At 37.2% G+C, this 17,187-nt stretch overlaps 1 protein-coding gene across 19 annotated transcripts in view; it reads right to left on the minus strand.

Annotated features, from left to right (window-relative positions):
- Positions 1 to 17,187, minus strand: part of ZMYM4 (zinc finger MYM-type containing 4) — a 168,067-nt gene that overhangs the window by 8,128 nt on the left and 142,752 nt on the right. For all 19 annotated transcript variants that reach the window (XM_070260445.1, XM_070260455.1, XM_005607212.4 and 16 more), the window contains 3 exons: positions 16,858 to 17,029; positions 16,580 to 16,675; positions 14,399 to 14,550 (listed from right to left, as the gene is read on the minus strand). In XM_070260445.1, coding sequence (XP_070116546.1) covers positions 14,399 to 14,550; positions 16,580 to 16,675; positions 16,858 to 17,029 — 420 coding nt within the window. The remainder of the gene's footprint in view (positions 1 to 14,398; positions 14,551 to 16,579; positions 16,676 to 16,857; positions 17,030 to 17,187) is intronic.

Here is a 17,187-nt window from a genome sequence, read left to right on the forward strand (position 1 = left end):
GTATAAAATAATTACAATAAATAATATAAGTACTTTTTACTCGGTTCATAAAACTGATATACTAAAAATTGGTCCTTATTCGTAATTCCCAAATCATTCTTCTAATTCACAGTGCCTATTTGCAGACATGCTCTCAGTTTTTACTTGTTTTTCAGACTAGTTACAAGATCACTTCCTAAAATAATACAGCTAGCTAGTGTCAGATGACCTGAGGATACCCAAATTTAAAAACTACTTATTTGGAGCTTTCTAACCACAGCTCTCAACTCTATGCTCCACAACTCAGCCTTCAAAAAGTTCAAGTCTAATTATAGGACATAAAACTATGCTAATTATAACCATCAAGAACCATATCACAGGATGGGAAACAAGCAACAGCTTGGGTAAAGTACCGTTAAAATACGTTTTGAGGGTAAAGAGCAGGTCAGATATAACCACTCAGGAAACACAATGAGCATTCACAGAACAGCACAGGATAGTATAATTACATGTAAACATCTCCTGGTGTTTTTAACATTCTGTATTTTTAATTTATTTATCTATGACCATCTTGATTTCCTACTTTTCTCTCAATGTATGACTTGGAGAGAATTTTTATTTCCACTTAAATTTATTCTGGCTAATAGAAAGTATACACCATTTCAATGTGCATTTTTATAGGCCTCTTCAAAGGCAATTTATGATCGTATTGGCAGATCACAGTTTTCTTGTTGAAAAGTATTTTTTTTCTTTTAATAAAGTTATTTTTGCAACTTAAAACTACTATATCCTCACTATGGAAAAAATTTAAAATACAGAAAAAGTGGAAGAAAAGATATACTCAAACCCACTACACAAAAGTGACTTCTATTGAGAGTTAGGAGTATTTCAATCTCTAAACAAAATTCTTTTATAAATACAAAAAGTTGAGTTTTGTACATTTACTCAAATATATGAGTACATAGAAAATACTTTTAAAATAAATATCACATCCCCCTTTGATCAGGAACAAGACAAAAATGTCTGTTCTTGCTACTTTTATTCAGCATGGTATGGAACTCCTAGCCAGAGTAATCAGGCAAGAAAAAGAAATAAAAAACACTCCAAGTAGGAAAAGAAGTAAAACTATGTCTATTTGCAGATGATATGATCCTATACATAGAAAATTCTAAAGAATTCACCAAAAAACTAGTTATTAGAGCTAATAAATGAATTCAGTAAAGTTGCAGGATACAAGCAACATAAAAATCAGCTGCAATGAACAATCCAAAAAGAAAATTAAGGAAACAATTCAATTTATAATAGTATCAGAAAGACTAAAATACTTAAGAATGAATTTAACCAAGCACTTGGGTACATGCCATTTTAACAGTACAGTCATGTGTCACTTAACGACGAGGATACTTTCTGAGAAATGTGTGGTTAGGCGATTGCATCGTTGTGTGAACATCATAGAATATATGGAAGAGCAACAAAATTGTATTGTAGGTTCCCATAGAAAAAACGGGTGAGAGAAATTTAAAAAGACCTAAGAAAAATCTCACATTCATGGACATGAAGACAATACAGTCACGCACGACACAATGACAATTCGGTCAGTGAGGGACTGCATCTATGACAGTGGCCCCATAAGATTAGTACCAAAAAGTCTAGAGGTGCAGTAGGCTGTACCATCTAGGTTTGTGGAAGTACTGTAGGGGATGAAGAAATTTTCGTTTACCCTTCTATGTTCTTCTGGCTCGTCTAAGAATTAAACTGACATGAGACAGACTAACAGGAGAAAAACTAAAGTTTAATAACATGTATACATGGAAGAAACCCAGGAAAACGAGTAACTTGCCAAAATGGCTGAAGTCCTCCCCTTAAATATCCTCCTTAGCTAAAGAAACAAGATGACATTCAAGATGGAGAGAGTCAGAGACTTCAAAGGGAAGGAAGACAATTCACAGGTAGGTGAAAAGAAGAAAATGTTTGGAAAACAAGTGTTTGGCCACACAGAAACAGAAGAACACAGAAGGGAGCCCAACAAACAGGCTTTTCTAGGTTCTTCCCTATCTACCACCTAGTTCATGTCATGCTTAGTGACATTTTGCTTCCCAAGACAGGTTTTTTAATCTGAATTCTTTTAGGCTGTTAAGGGGGAATTAACAAGGAAAACCTTCTGACTCTTCTGTTTCTTAAAAATAATCAACCTAAAATAATCCTCATGTTAAAGAGACACATTTTTGGTGGCAAATTTTGTTGCTCTTCCATATATTCTATGATGTTCACACAACGATGCAATCGCCTAACCACACATTTCTCAGAAAGTATCCTCGTCGTTAAGTGACACATGACTGTACTGTTAAAATGGCAATAACCCCGTAGGAGTGATGTCAGCATCATGGCAAGTGAGCTGGGCGGAACTCTCTCCCCTCCAACATACAACAAAAAGGAGCAACTATATTCGAACAGAAAATATCCTAATAGCACAGGAATCCTAGGACAGTCACAGCAGCCAAATGATGGAGGGCAGAGAGGCTAGAGCCCTCTCTGGAGGAGCTAGAACCAGGTAAGAGAAATCTTCACTCCCTCTCCCGTGGCTGCCGCGGGAGGCCCTAGGAGGGAAGGAGAGGGGGAGGGGTTGCGCATCTGTGGGATCACCCAGGACTCCCTAGGGCCCTTGTAGCCTAGAGGGAAGCCCTCTAATGGGGCAAAAGCTTTCACGTGGGGCGACCTCATCAAGCCAAGACCCCAGAAGACCAGATGGGAAAAGCTGATTGGTAAACCGGGCACTGCATGCAGGAGAAAGCGCCCCACCCCCCACCCGTGACAGGGCACCACGCCACACCATCTCAGCTGAAAGTGGAGGACTCAGAATACGTGGTTCTCGACCCCCATCCAGTGGCAATAGGCGGTAATTGCAACCCAATAATGTTACAATGCGAAAACCCCATTCTTCCAGCATCAGGCAGTTCATCAAAAGCCCAGACCAGAGACAAAACAAGAAATACCCAAAATTCTGTTCTGAAGACTCAGAAATAAGTAAACCAAACGACAATGCATTCAGAATAGCTATCATCAAAAAGCTCAATGAGGTAAAAGAGGATATAGGGAAACAATTTAACGAGTTCAGGAGTTACTTCATAAAAGAGACTGAAACTATAAAGAAGAATCAATCAGAAATACTAAAGATGAAAGACACAATGGAAGAGAGAAACAAAATACGGATTCCCTGAATGCTCGTGTGGACACCATAGAGGAGTGAACCAGCAAAATTGAAGATAGAGATGTTGAATTGCTCCAGACAGAGGAAGAGAGAGAACTGAGACTAAAAAAGAAATGAAGAAAGTCTCCAAGAAATATCCGACTCAATGAGGAAATGCAACACAAGAATTATAGGTACCCCAGAAGGTGAAGAGAAGGAGGCTGGAGCAGAAAGAGTGCTCAAAGAAATAATAGCAGAGAACTTCCCAAATTTAGGGAATGAGAGAGAGATGTGTGTGGAGGAAGCTTTCAGGTCTCCTAGATATGTCAATGTAAAAAGACCTACTGCAAGGCATATAGTAGTAAAATTGTCAAAAATTAATGACAAAGAAAGAATACTCAGGGCAGCAAGGCAGAAGAAAATAACCTGCAAAGGAACCCCTATTAGACTTTCAGCAGATTTCTCTGCAGAAACGTTACAAGCTAGGAGAGAATGGAATGACATATTCAAAACTTTAAAAGATAAAAATCTTCAGCCAAGAATACTCTACCCATCAAAAATATCCTTCAGATATGAGGGAGGAATTAAATCTTTCCCAAACAAAAACTAAGGGACCTTGTAGCCATGAGATAACCCCCCTCCAAGAAATCCTCAAGAAGGCCTTCACACCTGAAAAAAGAAAAAAGGGAGAAAGGGGTCACAAAACACAGAGTAAGGAAACAAATGGATAGACAGAATCAGAATAGGACAGCAAATGTTCAACTATAGCATTAGGCTAAAGGGAAGTAAAATACCAAAAACAAAGACAATCTTGTCACTTTAACCACAAACTCACAACACGAGTTGGAATAAGATGAGAATAATAATTTAGGAGGGAAGGAGGAAAGGGATTGAATCAGTTTAGACTAAGGAAATAAGAGGCCATCAGAAAATGGACTATGTTATGCACGAGATTCTGAATACAAACTTTAGAGTAGCCACTAAAAACCAGAATAGAGACACAAAAAATAAATACGGAAAAAACTAGGAAACACAGCATAAAAAAATGCATTATTCAATGGGTAGACCAAAACACACAGGACGAGAAACAAAGGAAATGCAGGAAAACTGGAAAACGAGTGATATAATGACAGCATTAAGCCCTCATACATCAATAATCACCCTCAATGTAAACGGATTGAACTATCCAATAAAAAGATACAGAGTGGCAAGGTGGATTAAAGAACAAGACCCAACAATCTGTTGCCTCCAGGAAACACATCTCAGCTCCAATGACAAATACAGGCTCAGAGTGAAGGGGTGGAAGATGATATTCCAAGCTAATAGCAAACAAAAGAAAGCAGGTGTCACAATTCTTACATCAGACAAAGTAGACTTCAAGATAAGGCAGGTAAAGAGAGACAAAGAGGGGCAATATATAATGATCAAACGGCCACTACATCAAGAAGCAATAATGCTTATATATATCTATGCACCCAACACAGGAGCACCAAAGTTCATAAAGCAACTATTAACAAACCTAAAAGAAGAAATCAAAAATAAAACAATAATAGTAGGGGACCTCAACACCCCACTCACATCATTGGACAGATCATCCAGACAGAAAATCAACAAGGAAACAGTGGAATTAAACAAAGAGCTAAAACAGTTGGACTTAATAGACATATATAGAACACTCCATCCAAAAAACAGCAGAATACACATTCTTCTCAAGTGCGCATGGAACATTCTCAAGGATAGACCATATGTTGGGAAACAAGGCAAGCCTCCATAAATTTAAAACGTTGAAATAATAACAAGCATCTTCTCCAATCATAATGTTATAAAGCTAGAAATTAATTACAAGAAAAAAGCTGAGAAAGGATGAAAAGACGTGGAGACTAAACAATATGCTATTGAACAAGCAATGGATTGTTGAAGAAATTAAAGAAGAAATAAAAAAAATCTGGAGACAAATGAAAATGATAACATGCCACACCAACTCATATGGGATACAGCAAAGGCTGTATTAAGGGGGAAATTCATTGCAATACAGGCACATCTTAACAAACAAGAAAAATCCCAAATAAGCAATCTCAGATTACACCTAACTGAATTAGAAAACGAAGAACAAACAAAGGCCAAAGTCAACAGGAGAGAAATAATAAAAATCAGAGCAGAAATAAATGCTAGTGAAACAAAGAAGGCAACAGAAAAGATCAATGAAACAAAGAGCTGGTTCTTTGAGAAGATAAAATAAAATTGACAAACCCCTAGCCAGACTTACAAAGAAAAAAGGAGAGAAAGTGCAAACAAACAAGATCAGAAAGGAAAGAAGAGAAATAACAACAGACTCCACAAAAATACAATGGATTATAAGAGAATACAATGAAAAACGATATGCCAACAAAATGGATAACCTAGAGGAAATGGATAAATTCTTAGACTCTTACAACCTCCCAAAGCTGAGTCAAGAAGAAACAGACAATCTGAACAAACCAATCACAACGAAAGAGATTGAAACAGCCATCAAAAGCATCCCACAGAATAAAACCACAGGACCAGACGGCTTTCCTGTGGAATTCCACCAAACTTTCAGAGAAAATTTAATACCTATCCTTTTCAAGCTATTCCAAAAAATTAGGGAGGATGGAATACTTCCTAACACGTTCTACAAGGCCAACATCACTCTGATACCAAAGCCTGACAAGGACAGCACAAAAAAGGAGAACTACAGGCCAATATCGCTGATGAACATAGATGCAACAATTCTAAACAAAATTTTGGCAACCCAAATACAGCAATTCATCAAAAGAATCATACATCAGGATCAGGTGGGATTCATACCAGGGACAAAGGGATGGTTCAACATCCACAATCAATCAATGTGATACACCACATCAACAAATTTAGTAATAAAAACCACATGACCTATCTCAATAGATGCAGAGTAAGCATTTGACAAGTTCCAACAGCCATTTATGATATAAACTCTTAACAAAATGGGGATAGAAGGAAATTACCTCAACATAATAAAGGCCATATATGACAAACCCACAGCCAACATCATACTCAATGGGCAAAAACTGAGCGCCATCCCCCTGAGAACAGGAACAAGACAAGGATGCCCTCTATCACCACTCTTACTCAACATAGTACTGGAGGTTTTGACCAGAGCAATTAGGCAAGAAAAAGGAATAAAAGGAATCCAAATAGGGAGTGAAGAAGTGAAACTCTCGCTGTTTGTAGATGACATGATCTTATATATAGAAAACCCTAAAGAATCCACGGGAAAACTATTAGAAATAATCAACAACTACAGCAAAGTTGCAGGGTATAAAATCAACTTACAAAAATCAGTAGCATTTCTACGCTTTAATAATGAACTAACAGAAAAAGAACTCAAGAACACAATATCATTCACAATCGCAACAAAACAGATAAAATACCTTGGGGTAAATTTAACCAAGGAAGTGAAAGACCTATACAACAAAAACTACAAGACTTTCCTGAAAGAAACTGATGACAACATAAAGAGATGGAAAGACATTCCATGAACATGGACTGGAAAAATAAACACAGTTAAAATGTCCATACTACCTAAAGCAATCTACAGTTTCAACGCTATCCCAATCAGAATCCCAATGACATTCTTTACAGAAATTGAACAAAGAATCCTAAAATTCATACGGGGCAACAAAAGACCCCGGATTGCTAAAGCAATCCTGAGAAAAAAGAACAAAGCTAGAGGTATCACAATCCCTGACTTCAAAATATACACAAAGCTACAGTAATCAAAACAGCATGGTACTGGTACAAAAACAGGTGCACAGATGAGTGGAACAGAACTGAAAGCCCAGAAATAAAACCACACACCTATGGACGGCTAATCTTCCACAAAGGAGCTGAGGGTACACAACAGAGAAAAGAAGTCTTTTCAACAAATGGTGCTGGGAAAACTGGAAAGCCACATGTAAAAGAATGAAAATTGACCATTCTTTTTCACCATTCACAAAAATAAATTCAAAATGGATCAAAGACCTAAAGGTAAGACCTGAAACCGTAAGGCTTCTAGAAGAAAACATAGGCAGTATACTCTTTGACATCAGTCATAAAAGGATCTTTTCGGACACCATGTCTTCTCAGACAAGGGAAACAATAGGAAGAATAAACAAATGGGACTTCATCAGACTAAAGAGCTTCTTCAAGGCAAGGGAAAATAGGATTGAGACCAAAAAAACAACCCACCAATTGGGAAAAAATATTTGCAAGTCAAATATCCGACAAAGGGTTAATCTCCATAATATATAAAGAACTCACACAACTCAACAACAAAAAATTAAACCACCCAATCAAAAAATGGGCAGGGGACATGAACAGATATTTCTCCCAAGAAGATATACGGATGGCCAATAAGCATATGAAAAGATGTTAATCATCACTTATCATCAGGGAGATGCAAATGAAAACTACACTAAGATATGACCTTACTCCCGTTAGAATGGCAAAAATAGCCAAAACAAAAAGTAACAAATGTTGGAGAGGTTGTGGGGAAAAAGGAACCCTCATACACTGCTGGTGGGAGTGCAAACTGGTGCATCCACTATGGAAAATAGTATGGAGACTTCTCAAAAAATTAAAAGTAGAAATACCATATGACCCAGCGATCTCACTACTGGGTATCTATCCAAAGAACTTGAAATCAGCAATTCCAAAAGTCTCATGCACCCTGTGTCCACTGCAGCATTACTTACAATAGCCAAGACGTGGAAGCAACCTAAGTGCCCATCAACTGATGATTGGATAAAGAAGATGTGGTGTATATATAGACAATGGAATACTATTCCGCCATAAAAAAGGATAACATTGTCCCATTCACAACAACATGGACGGACCTTGAGGGCATTATGTTAAGTGAAATAAGCCAGATAGAGAAAGACAATCTTTGTATGAGTCCACTCATATGTGGAAGTTAAACATGTAGACAAAGAGAACAGATTAGTGGTTACCAGGGGAAAGGGGGCGTGGAGGATGGGCGCAAAGGGTGAAGTGGTGCACCTACAACACGACTGACAAACAATAATGTACAACTGAAATTTCATAAGGGTGCAAACTATCATAATCTCAATAAAAAGTTAAAAAAAGGGGCCGACCCCATGACAGAGTGGTTAAGTTCATGCACTCTGCTGCAGCGGCCCAGGGTTTTACCGGTTCAGATCCTGGGCGCGGACATGGCACCACTCATTAGATCATGTTGAGGCGGCCTCCCACATGCCAAAGCTAGAAGGACCCACAACTAAAATATGCAACTATGTACTGGGGGGACTTGGGGAGAAGAAGGAAAAATAAAATAAATAAATAAATAAAATCATTTAAAAAAAAAGTTTAAAAAAATGGGAATATTCCCCAAAGCAATCTACAAATTCAATTGAATCCTATCAAAATCTCAATGGCTTTTTTTGCAGAAATGGAAAAGCTAATCCTAAAATTTATAGGGAATTGCAAGAAACCTCAAATAGCCAAAAGAATCTTGTGGAATCAAGCTCACCGACTTTAACTTACTACAAAGATATAGTAATCAAAATAGTGTGTACTGCCATAAGAACAGCCATGTAGACCAATGTCCAAAATAAACAAATAAATTTTTAGTCAGATGATTTCTGAAAAGGATGTCAAGACCATTCAATGAACAAAGAATAGTCTCTTCAACAAATGCTACTGGGAGAACGAGATATCCACATATCCCTACCTCACATGAGATATAAAAATGAATTCAAAATGGATCAATGAACTAAAAATGAGCTAAAACCACAAAACTCTAAAGAGAAAACATAGGGGAAAATCTTTATGAACTTGAATTTGGCAATGGATTCTTTATAACAACAAAAGCACAAGCTACAATAAAAAAAATACACTGAACTTCATCAAAATTAAAAATTTTGTGCATCAAAGCACACTTTCAAGAGAGTGAAAAGAAAACTCAGAAAATGGGAGAAAATACTTGCAAATCACATATCTGATAAGAGTTTAATATCCAGAATATATAAAGAAATCCTACAACTCAACAACAAAAAAACAAACAATCCAATTAAAAAATGGGCAAAGGACTTAGATATTTCTGCAAAGAGGATATACAAATGGCCAACGAGTACATGAAAAGACGCTCAATGTCATTATTCAGTGGGGAAATGCAAATCAAAACCACAATGAGACACCACCTCATACCCAGCAGATGAGTACTAAAAAAAAAAAAAGACGGAAATTAACAAGCATTGTCAAGGATGTAGCAATAACAGAACTCTCCACTCTCATACACCGCTGCTGGGAATATAAAACAGTGCAGCCACTGTGGAAAACGGTTTGGTGGTTCATCAACAAACTAATCAAACAGTTACCATATGACCTTGCAATTCTACTCCTAGGCATATATCCAAAGGAACTGAAAAGAAGTGTTCAAAAACAAACTTGTACATGAATGTTCATGGTAGCACTACTATTCATAATAGCCAAAAGGTGGGAACAATCCAAATGTCCGTGAACAGCTGAATGAATGGAATATTATTCAGCCATAAAAAGGAACGAAGAACTGATTCATGCTACAACATATAAACCTTGAAAACACTATGTTAAGTGAAAGAAGCCAGACATAACAGGCCACACACTGTATAATTCTACTTATATGAAATATACAGAATAGGCAAGTCCAGGGTGATAGAAAGCAGATTTATGGTTGCCAGGGACTGGATGGAGGGGGTCATGGGGAGTGACTGCTTCATGAGTACAGGATTTCCATTTAGGGTGATGAAGTTATAGAACTAGATAGTGGTGATGGTTGCACAACATTATGGTTGTACCTAATGCCACTGAATTGTACACTTTAAAATGGCAAATATTATGTATACGTTTTCTACCATAATATAAACATTGCACTACACATATAAATTTTGCAAGTTACTTTTTTAAATATATGTCTCTAAGCGTTTTCCATGTCAATATGTATAGAAACAATTCATTCTTTTTTAACTACTGTATGATATTCAATTATATATTATAGCTGATTGAATCATTACTCTTTGGATGAACACTTAGGTGGTTTCCAAATTGTTGCTGTTAAAAACAACGTTACAATGAAAATATCAGTATATGTCTTTCTAGGTCCATGTGTGTGCACTTCTTTTAGAAGAGATACTGATCAGTGGATTTGCTAGACTGAAGAATCTATATGCATTTAAAGTTTTAATAGCCACTGTCAACCTGCCCTTTGAAAAAGCCTCCAACAGTGCACATATCTTTACTAATACTTGGTACTACAAACTTCTCAATCTTTCAAATTTTTAATCTATCTGATAGGTGAAAATGTTTCCTGATCACAGCACCTTTTTACATTAGAGAGGCAGTCCAACATAGTGATCATAAGCATGGACCCTGAAGCTAAACCATGTGGGTTCAGATCCTAGTCGTGGCACTTACTACGTTTGAGACCTTAGGCAAATTATTTAACTCACTGTACCTCAGGTTCCTTAGCATGAAATGGTGATGATAACAGTTCTTACATGTCACAGGGCCAGACTAACAATTAAGTGAGTTAATACAGGAAATGAGGCGCCAGCCCAGTGGCGCAGCGGTTAAGTTCGCACGTTCCACTTCTCGGCAGCCCGGGATTCGCCAGTTTGGATCCTGGGTGCAGACATGGCACCGCTTGGCACGCCATACTGTGGTAGGCGTCCCACATATAAAATAGAGGAAGATGGGCACGGATGTTAGCTCAGGACCAGGCTTCCTCAGCCAAAAGAGAAGGGCTGGCAGTAGTTAGCTCAGGGCTAATCTTCCTCAAAAAAAAAAAAAGAAATGAGCTATTAATACACTACATACATAGTAAATGATTGTTAGGTGATGCTGGTATATTCGGTCCATTAGCAATCTCTTGATTTTCTTCTGTGACTTGCCTGTTTGTTTCTTTTGCCAATTATCCCCTTCCCAGCTAACGTTAACAGTGGTGGTCCAGGTGTTGATATTATAGTTTAGTTTCTTTCTTTACATTTTTATGTATTTTCAAAATTCTTTACAATCAGCATAACTATTTTTATAATCAGAGAAAATAAAAGCACACTTGAGATGTCAACATAAATAACCTTATTAAGGAAAGTTTATTTCTTGTTCAAAATTGATAAAAGGTTCCTAATATTTACTTTCTATCACAATCATCTGACCATTTGTTAACTTATGGCCTCTTTTTAACAGTATTGTTACATAAGTCATTTATTAATATAAACAAGTTAACAGGACAAATATACTAGAAAAAACTTTCATAGGTTTATGATTTATCTCACAAATTAGAATATATTTTTTATATAGCAGAGAATCTGATATGCAATGCACTCAAATGTTTTTGATTAAAATCGTGGCAATGACCACCTATGTTTTGATTATATTCAAATTATTAGAATATTAATAACTACCACAAAACATCTTGACATCTGCACTGATCAAATGAGAAAATATATTTTTTTATTTTTTTAAAGATTGGCACCTGAGCTAACGTTTGTTGCCAATCTTCCTTCTTTCTTTCTTTTTTTTTTGTGGAAGATTAGGCCTGAGCTAACATCTGCTGCTAATCTTCCTCTTTTTGCTGAGGAAGACTGGCCCTGAGCTAACATCTGTGCCCATCTTCCTCTACTTTATATGTGGGATGCCTGCCACAGCATGGCTTGACAAGCAGTAAGTAGGTCCACACCCAGGATCCAAACCTGCAAACCCCAGGCTGCTGAAGCAGAATGTGCGAATTCAACCACTGTGCAACCAGGCTGGCCCCAAGAGAAAATATTCTTTAGATCCATAATATTATAAACTTCCAGAGTACAGGAAGTCTATCCAGAATTCTCACAACTTTTACCTGAGCAAAATGCATGCATGGCACATAGCAGGTGCTCAATAAATTTTTGTTGAAAGAATCCATGAAAGTTCTCTCATATGTTAATTTTAAAAATATCTTTTACAGTCTAGACATTAGTTCAAAATATAATGGAAACTTATTAAATAACAAAGGTGACATTTTGATTCTGTGGGAAAATTAATACTGCTTGAATTAACCAGCTACCCATCAGAAATGTTATTCATCAGAAATATACTTGTAGGGGCTGGCCCCGTGGCCAAGTGGTTAAGTTTGTGCGCTCCGCTGCAGGCGGCCCAGTGTTTCGTTGGTTCGAATCCTGGGCGCGGACACAGCACTGCTCCTCAAACCACATTGAGGCAGCGTCCCACATGCCACAACTAGAAGGACCCACAACGAAGAATATACAACTATGTACCAGGGGGCTTTGGGGAGGAAAAGGAAAAAAATTAAATCTTTAAAAAAAAAAAAAAAAAGAAATATACTTGTAGCATGGACAAAAATGAACAAACGTTAAAAAGAGGAGTGATAGGGGCTGGCCCCGTGGCCGAGTGGTTAAGTTCGCGCTCTCCGCTGCAGGCGGCCCAGTGTTTCGTTGGTTCGAATCCTGGGCGCGGACATGCCACTGCTCATCAGACCACGCTGAGGCAGCATCCCACATGCCACAACTAGAAGAACCCACAACGAAGAATACACAACTATGTACCGGGGGGCTTTGGGGAGAAAAATGAAAAAATAAAATCTTTAAAAAAAAAAAAAGAGGAGTGATAAAGAGGATTCAAGAAATGGGCATTCACACACACACTGCTGGTAAAATTATAAAGTACTGTAACCATTTTGGAAAGTAATCTGAAAATATCCTAAAATTGGAAAAATGAATATATTCTTTAACCTAGAAATAAAAGCACCAGTTCATCAGGTATGCAAACAAAATATTCACTGAAGCAGTGTTTGTGAGGCTAAGGGGGGTGGTGGGAGGAGAAAAAACCTGAATATATAAAAGAGGAAAAGCTGAATAACTGGGATATTCATACTCTGCAATATTATACAGCTTTCTTTTTAAAGGAAGGAGTTTGATTTATGTTCTCCTGGAGGGATACACAGATTGGAAAAAGCAAGCTGCAAAAAACGTGTATGGTATGGGCCCCATTTGCTAAAAACTAAACAAAACAAAAACTATTAACAAACATGTATACGAATGTATAAACGTGTAGCACCGGACAAGGTAAGGAAGGAGACTCACCATGGTGCACCACTGGCTCCCTCAGGGAGTGGGAATGGAGCAAGACAAATTTTTCTTCATATGCCTTCACTTACTGTTTTAACAGTTACACTGAGCACATGCAACACATTTGTAATTAAAGAACAAAACTTAAGAACAAACAAATGCCTAAATAAAAGAACACCCCCCCATACAAATGGAGGAAAATCTGGCAAATAGAAAAAATTAAAAAATCAACAACATCCAGAGTTCTACCAACCCAAAACCATAACCGTTGTAAACATTTTTGGTGCATTTCATTTTATCATGTATTTATTTGGCTAGTTTTTAAACCACTGTATGTTAGCATACAGTGATACGTATGGAATTCGTACTCTTATTTTGTTCATTTAATGCTGTAATATTAAGATTTTTCTGTTACTAGAAGTTACTTTGTAAACAACTTTTATTGGCTACATAATATACAACTTTATAAATATACTATAATTTACTTAACCATCACACTTTGGTGGACATTGAGGTTATTTCAAATTTTGTGCAATGATGTCTGAATTTCAGTATCAGCTTTGACAGACTTGCAAAAAGTGAATTACTGGCAAAACAGTATGAACATTCAAAAGTATTCCTGAAACATATGCTCAAAATTGCTTTTTAGAAAGTAGGTACTAATTACTACCAGGTATGAAAGCAAACCCCTGTCTCACAAAACTCGTATCAACAAGTGTTAGAATTTTTTGATTGTTGCTAATGTGATAGACAAATAATAGTATACCTATTATTTTAATTTTCCTTAAAAAATTTACATGAGACCACATGATTTATATAAATACATACATATACATACACACAGAGTCATCTATGTCACTTCTTCAGTGAACTGCTGTTTATGCCTTTTTTGTCCATTTTACAATAAAATGTACCATGCTTGATTTCTGTTGTTCTAAAAACAGTCTCAAATTAGCTTACAGAACGCTATATGATGAAGACTTTTGAATCAGGGTCAGTGGTTCACTAAGAAGAGAGTATCCTAGCAGCAATACCAAACAACCACTATACACTATAATTTTTCAGCTTAGTTCAGAAGTTCTATCAGAATTATTAAATGTGCAATAGATTTTGTAACAATTATTGAATTTGATACCTGCTGAATTCCAAGGCACAAGTATAAGATACTGTCTGGATCATATTTTTCACCATTTGGTCTCCGCACCTCTTGGATAAACTGGCATAAACCCAAACTCAACTCAGAAAAAGTGCAGGACAGAATATCTTCCTTCAGCTTGACAGAGCGGACTGTGGAATAGAAAACATCTAAAATGTTAACTTGCAAGAAACACAGTAACATTAGTTGATTCACTGAATAAACAATGACTACTATTGTGCTCCACGTACTGTGGTATACACGGGTGAACACATGGATTAAAGACAGACCCTGATCTCAAGGGTTTTTAGTTAAAGAAATAAAGACAATATGGTGTGCATATGGTGTAACAAGTGCAATAATAGAGGTTTCATTTAAACAGGATTCTATGAAAGCAACTGAGGGACATCTAATAGACAGGGAAGGATCAGGTGGGATTCTGGACGACGTGATACTAATGCTAGACCTTGAAGGGTGAAGAAGAATTAAACAGGTGGATAAAGAATTCCAATCTGAGGATAGAAAATAAATTTCCCAAAGTATATTCCACAAAATACTAGGTATGCGAAAGCTGGAGAAAACTGCGTTTCTAAGATCTGACAAATTTGGAAAAGAGCAGCATATTACATCTGCCTCTAAAGAACTCACAATCCTTTTTGGCGTGTTAAAGCCTCTGAGGATATCTGCAAAAAAGAATGCCATTTAACTTTAACTCAAATTTATTTGAATATAGAACACTTCAAATAACATATAACACGTTTATGCCCTTAGAAATGCTGGAATACAGTAAGTGCTCGGCCACAAAAGTGAAAAGGTTCAGGGTTGCACAGGAGAAAAGCAAGAAGGGCAGATGGGGGCATATGCTGGTAAGCCTCACATATCATATTAAGATTTTGAAGACAAGAAAGAGCTCAATTTTACACAGGAGAGTTATCCAATTTGATTTGTAGAGATCCTGCTACAACGGATTGGTCCACATTGTGGGATTTAGAACCGAAACATCCTTTCTAGTTATTGCTCTTCTGCATTCAGACAAGTTTGCACATTTCCAAAAATAGACTTGAGCTCCCGAGAAGGTTTCACAAAAGGTAAGTGGTGATTCACAAGGGCAAGGACCATGTTCGACCTTTTCACTCGAGTACCTACCACCATGCCTGGTACATGCCAGATATCCACTAAGTATTTTTCAGACGAATGAGTAGTAGAAATGAGTAGGCATCCCCCATGGCTACTGCATTTCAGCCTGGTAGTCTAATAGAATATTACCTCTCCATTCCCACTACCCTTCTTTTTTCGTAAAAACAAAGAGTGCTGCGTGGCTCAAAAGTGGATGGTAAAGGGCCTAACAAACCTCCTAACAGGAGTATATTTATTATCACTCTGGAGCAGAGAGATTACACTTGATCTGTAAGAACTCATGAGTCAGTCAGAGACCAGAGCAGCAACTAACTGCTCCAATAAGGAGGGTTACATGTACCCCCAACCCAGCAGGGTAGACTGAGGTGAAGACAAGAGTGCATGCAATCACCCAGGTGTTAGAGAGAAGATACAGTTGGGAAGGGGCAAAAAAATCTAATTGCAAGGACATCTCATCCATTCCTGTCCCATCTCATTCCATGAAGATTAAGTATCTTACATAAAACACAGATAATAAAAAAGCAAAATATAAACTGAAAACAAAAGTTTACAATAGGACATCAAAACCAGGGAAAAATGAAAGCTAATGTGGGCTCTAAAATTACACATTGCTGCTCTATTTGAACTCTTTATTGGGTCCCAAATTTCTGGCACCCAGAGCAAAATCCACAAACATGGTCAGTCATACAGAGCTTGCTGTTAGGAAAAATTCCTGCAGAAAAAGCAAGGGTTTCCAGATATTTTTCTCAAAAAAAAAGTGTCACACTTGGTTCCGTATGGGTTAATCTATAGATTCAGGGCTCAAGACAGATTTGAGCCACCTGCATAGTGTTAGAAAAAGAAGAAAAATTCCTTATATTTGCATCACAAATGCATGATCAGAAGATACAACCTTACCTTTATAACAAGCTCTTTAAAATCAGAAATATGATATTAATTTCTTTTTACCACAAGACTTCAAACTTTAAATATTACACTTACAAATTTAAAATTGACAAAGATATTACACGTAATTCAGACCATAAGCAGAGAATCGAGTTTTACCTCTACAGCCTGGCTCTGAGGATTCTTGAGAGACTGCATGGTCTTGAGCACTTCCTAAGGGGTCAGAACATGGGCTAGATGAGGCATGTTCAACTCCTGACAAGGAATAAAAATAAATGAGAAGTTTAAATAAAGATGGGAAAAAATTTAAGTAAAGCCCAAAACAAAGTTTTATGGGATTTTTGACCTAGTATTTATCTCTTTTGAGAAGATTTATAACTTTATCAATATTCCCCCCACCTCCTAATGCAAGACACAAGTTCATGCTGTGTATTTACCGCCACATTTCAGATCCCCCTGCTCTTCCTTGGCATTTTTCCACTGAACCCAGTTCTTCCAGGCATTTACCCCATACATGTATTTGAGTGTCATCCCAGACACTGAGCACCCTTGAAAGGCTCCTTGAATAAGGCTCCTGGGCTCCACAGCTACTACAGACTTCTTCCGTCCCTGTAAGGATTCCAAAAATTTACAGAACGCAAAATTTAGTCTCGGATATTTAAGAATCATAGTTCTCAAAGACAGAAAGGGCATAAATGTACAGAATATAGAATTTAGTAGTATATCCTAAAGATTCAGAGTTCTTAGAACTAGAAAGAGCTTTACAG

The sequence above is a fragment of the Equus caballus genome, chromosome 2, assembly GCF_041296265.1.
Source record: "Equus caballus isolate H_3958 breed thoroughbred chromosome 2, TB-T2T, whole genome shotgun sequence".
NCBI lineage: Eukaryota > Metazoa > Chordata > Mammalia > Perissodactyla > Equidae > Equus > Equus caballus.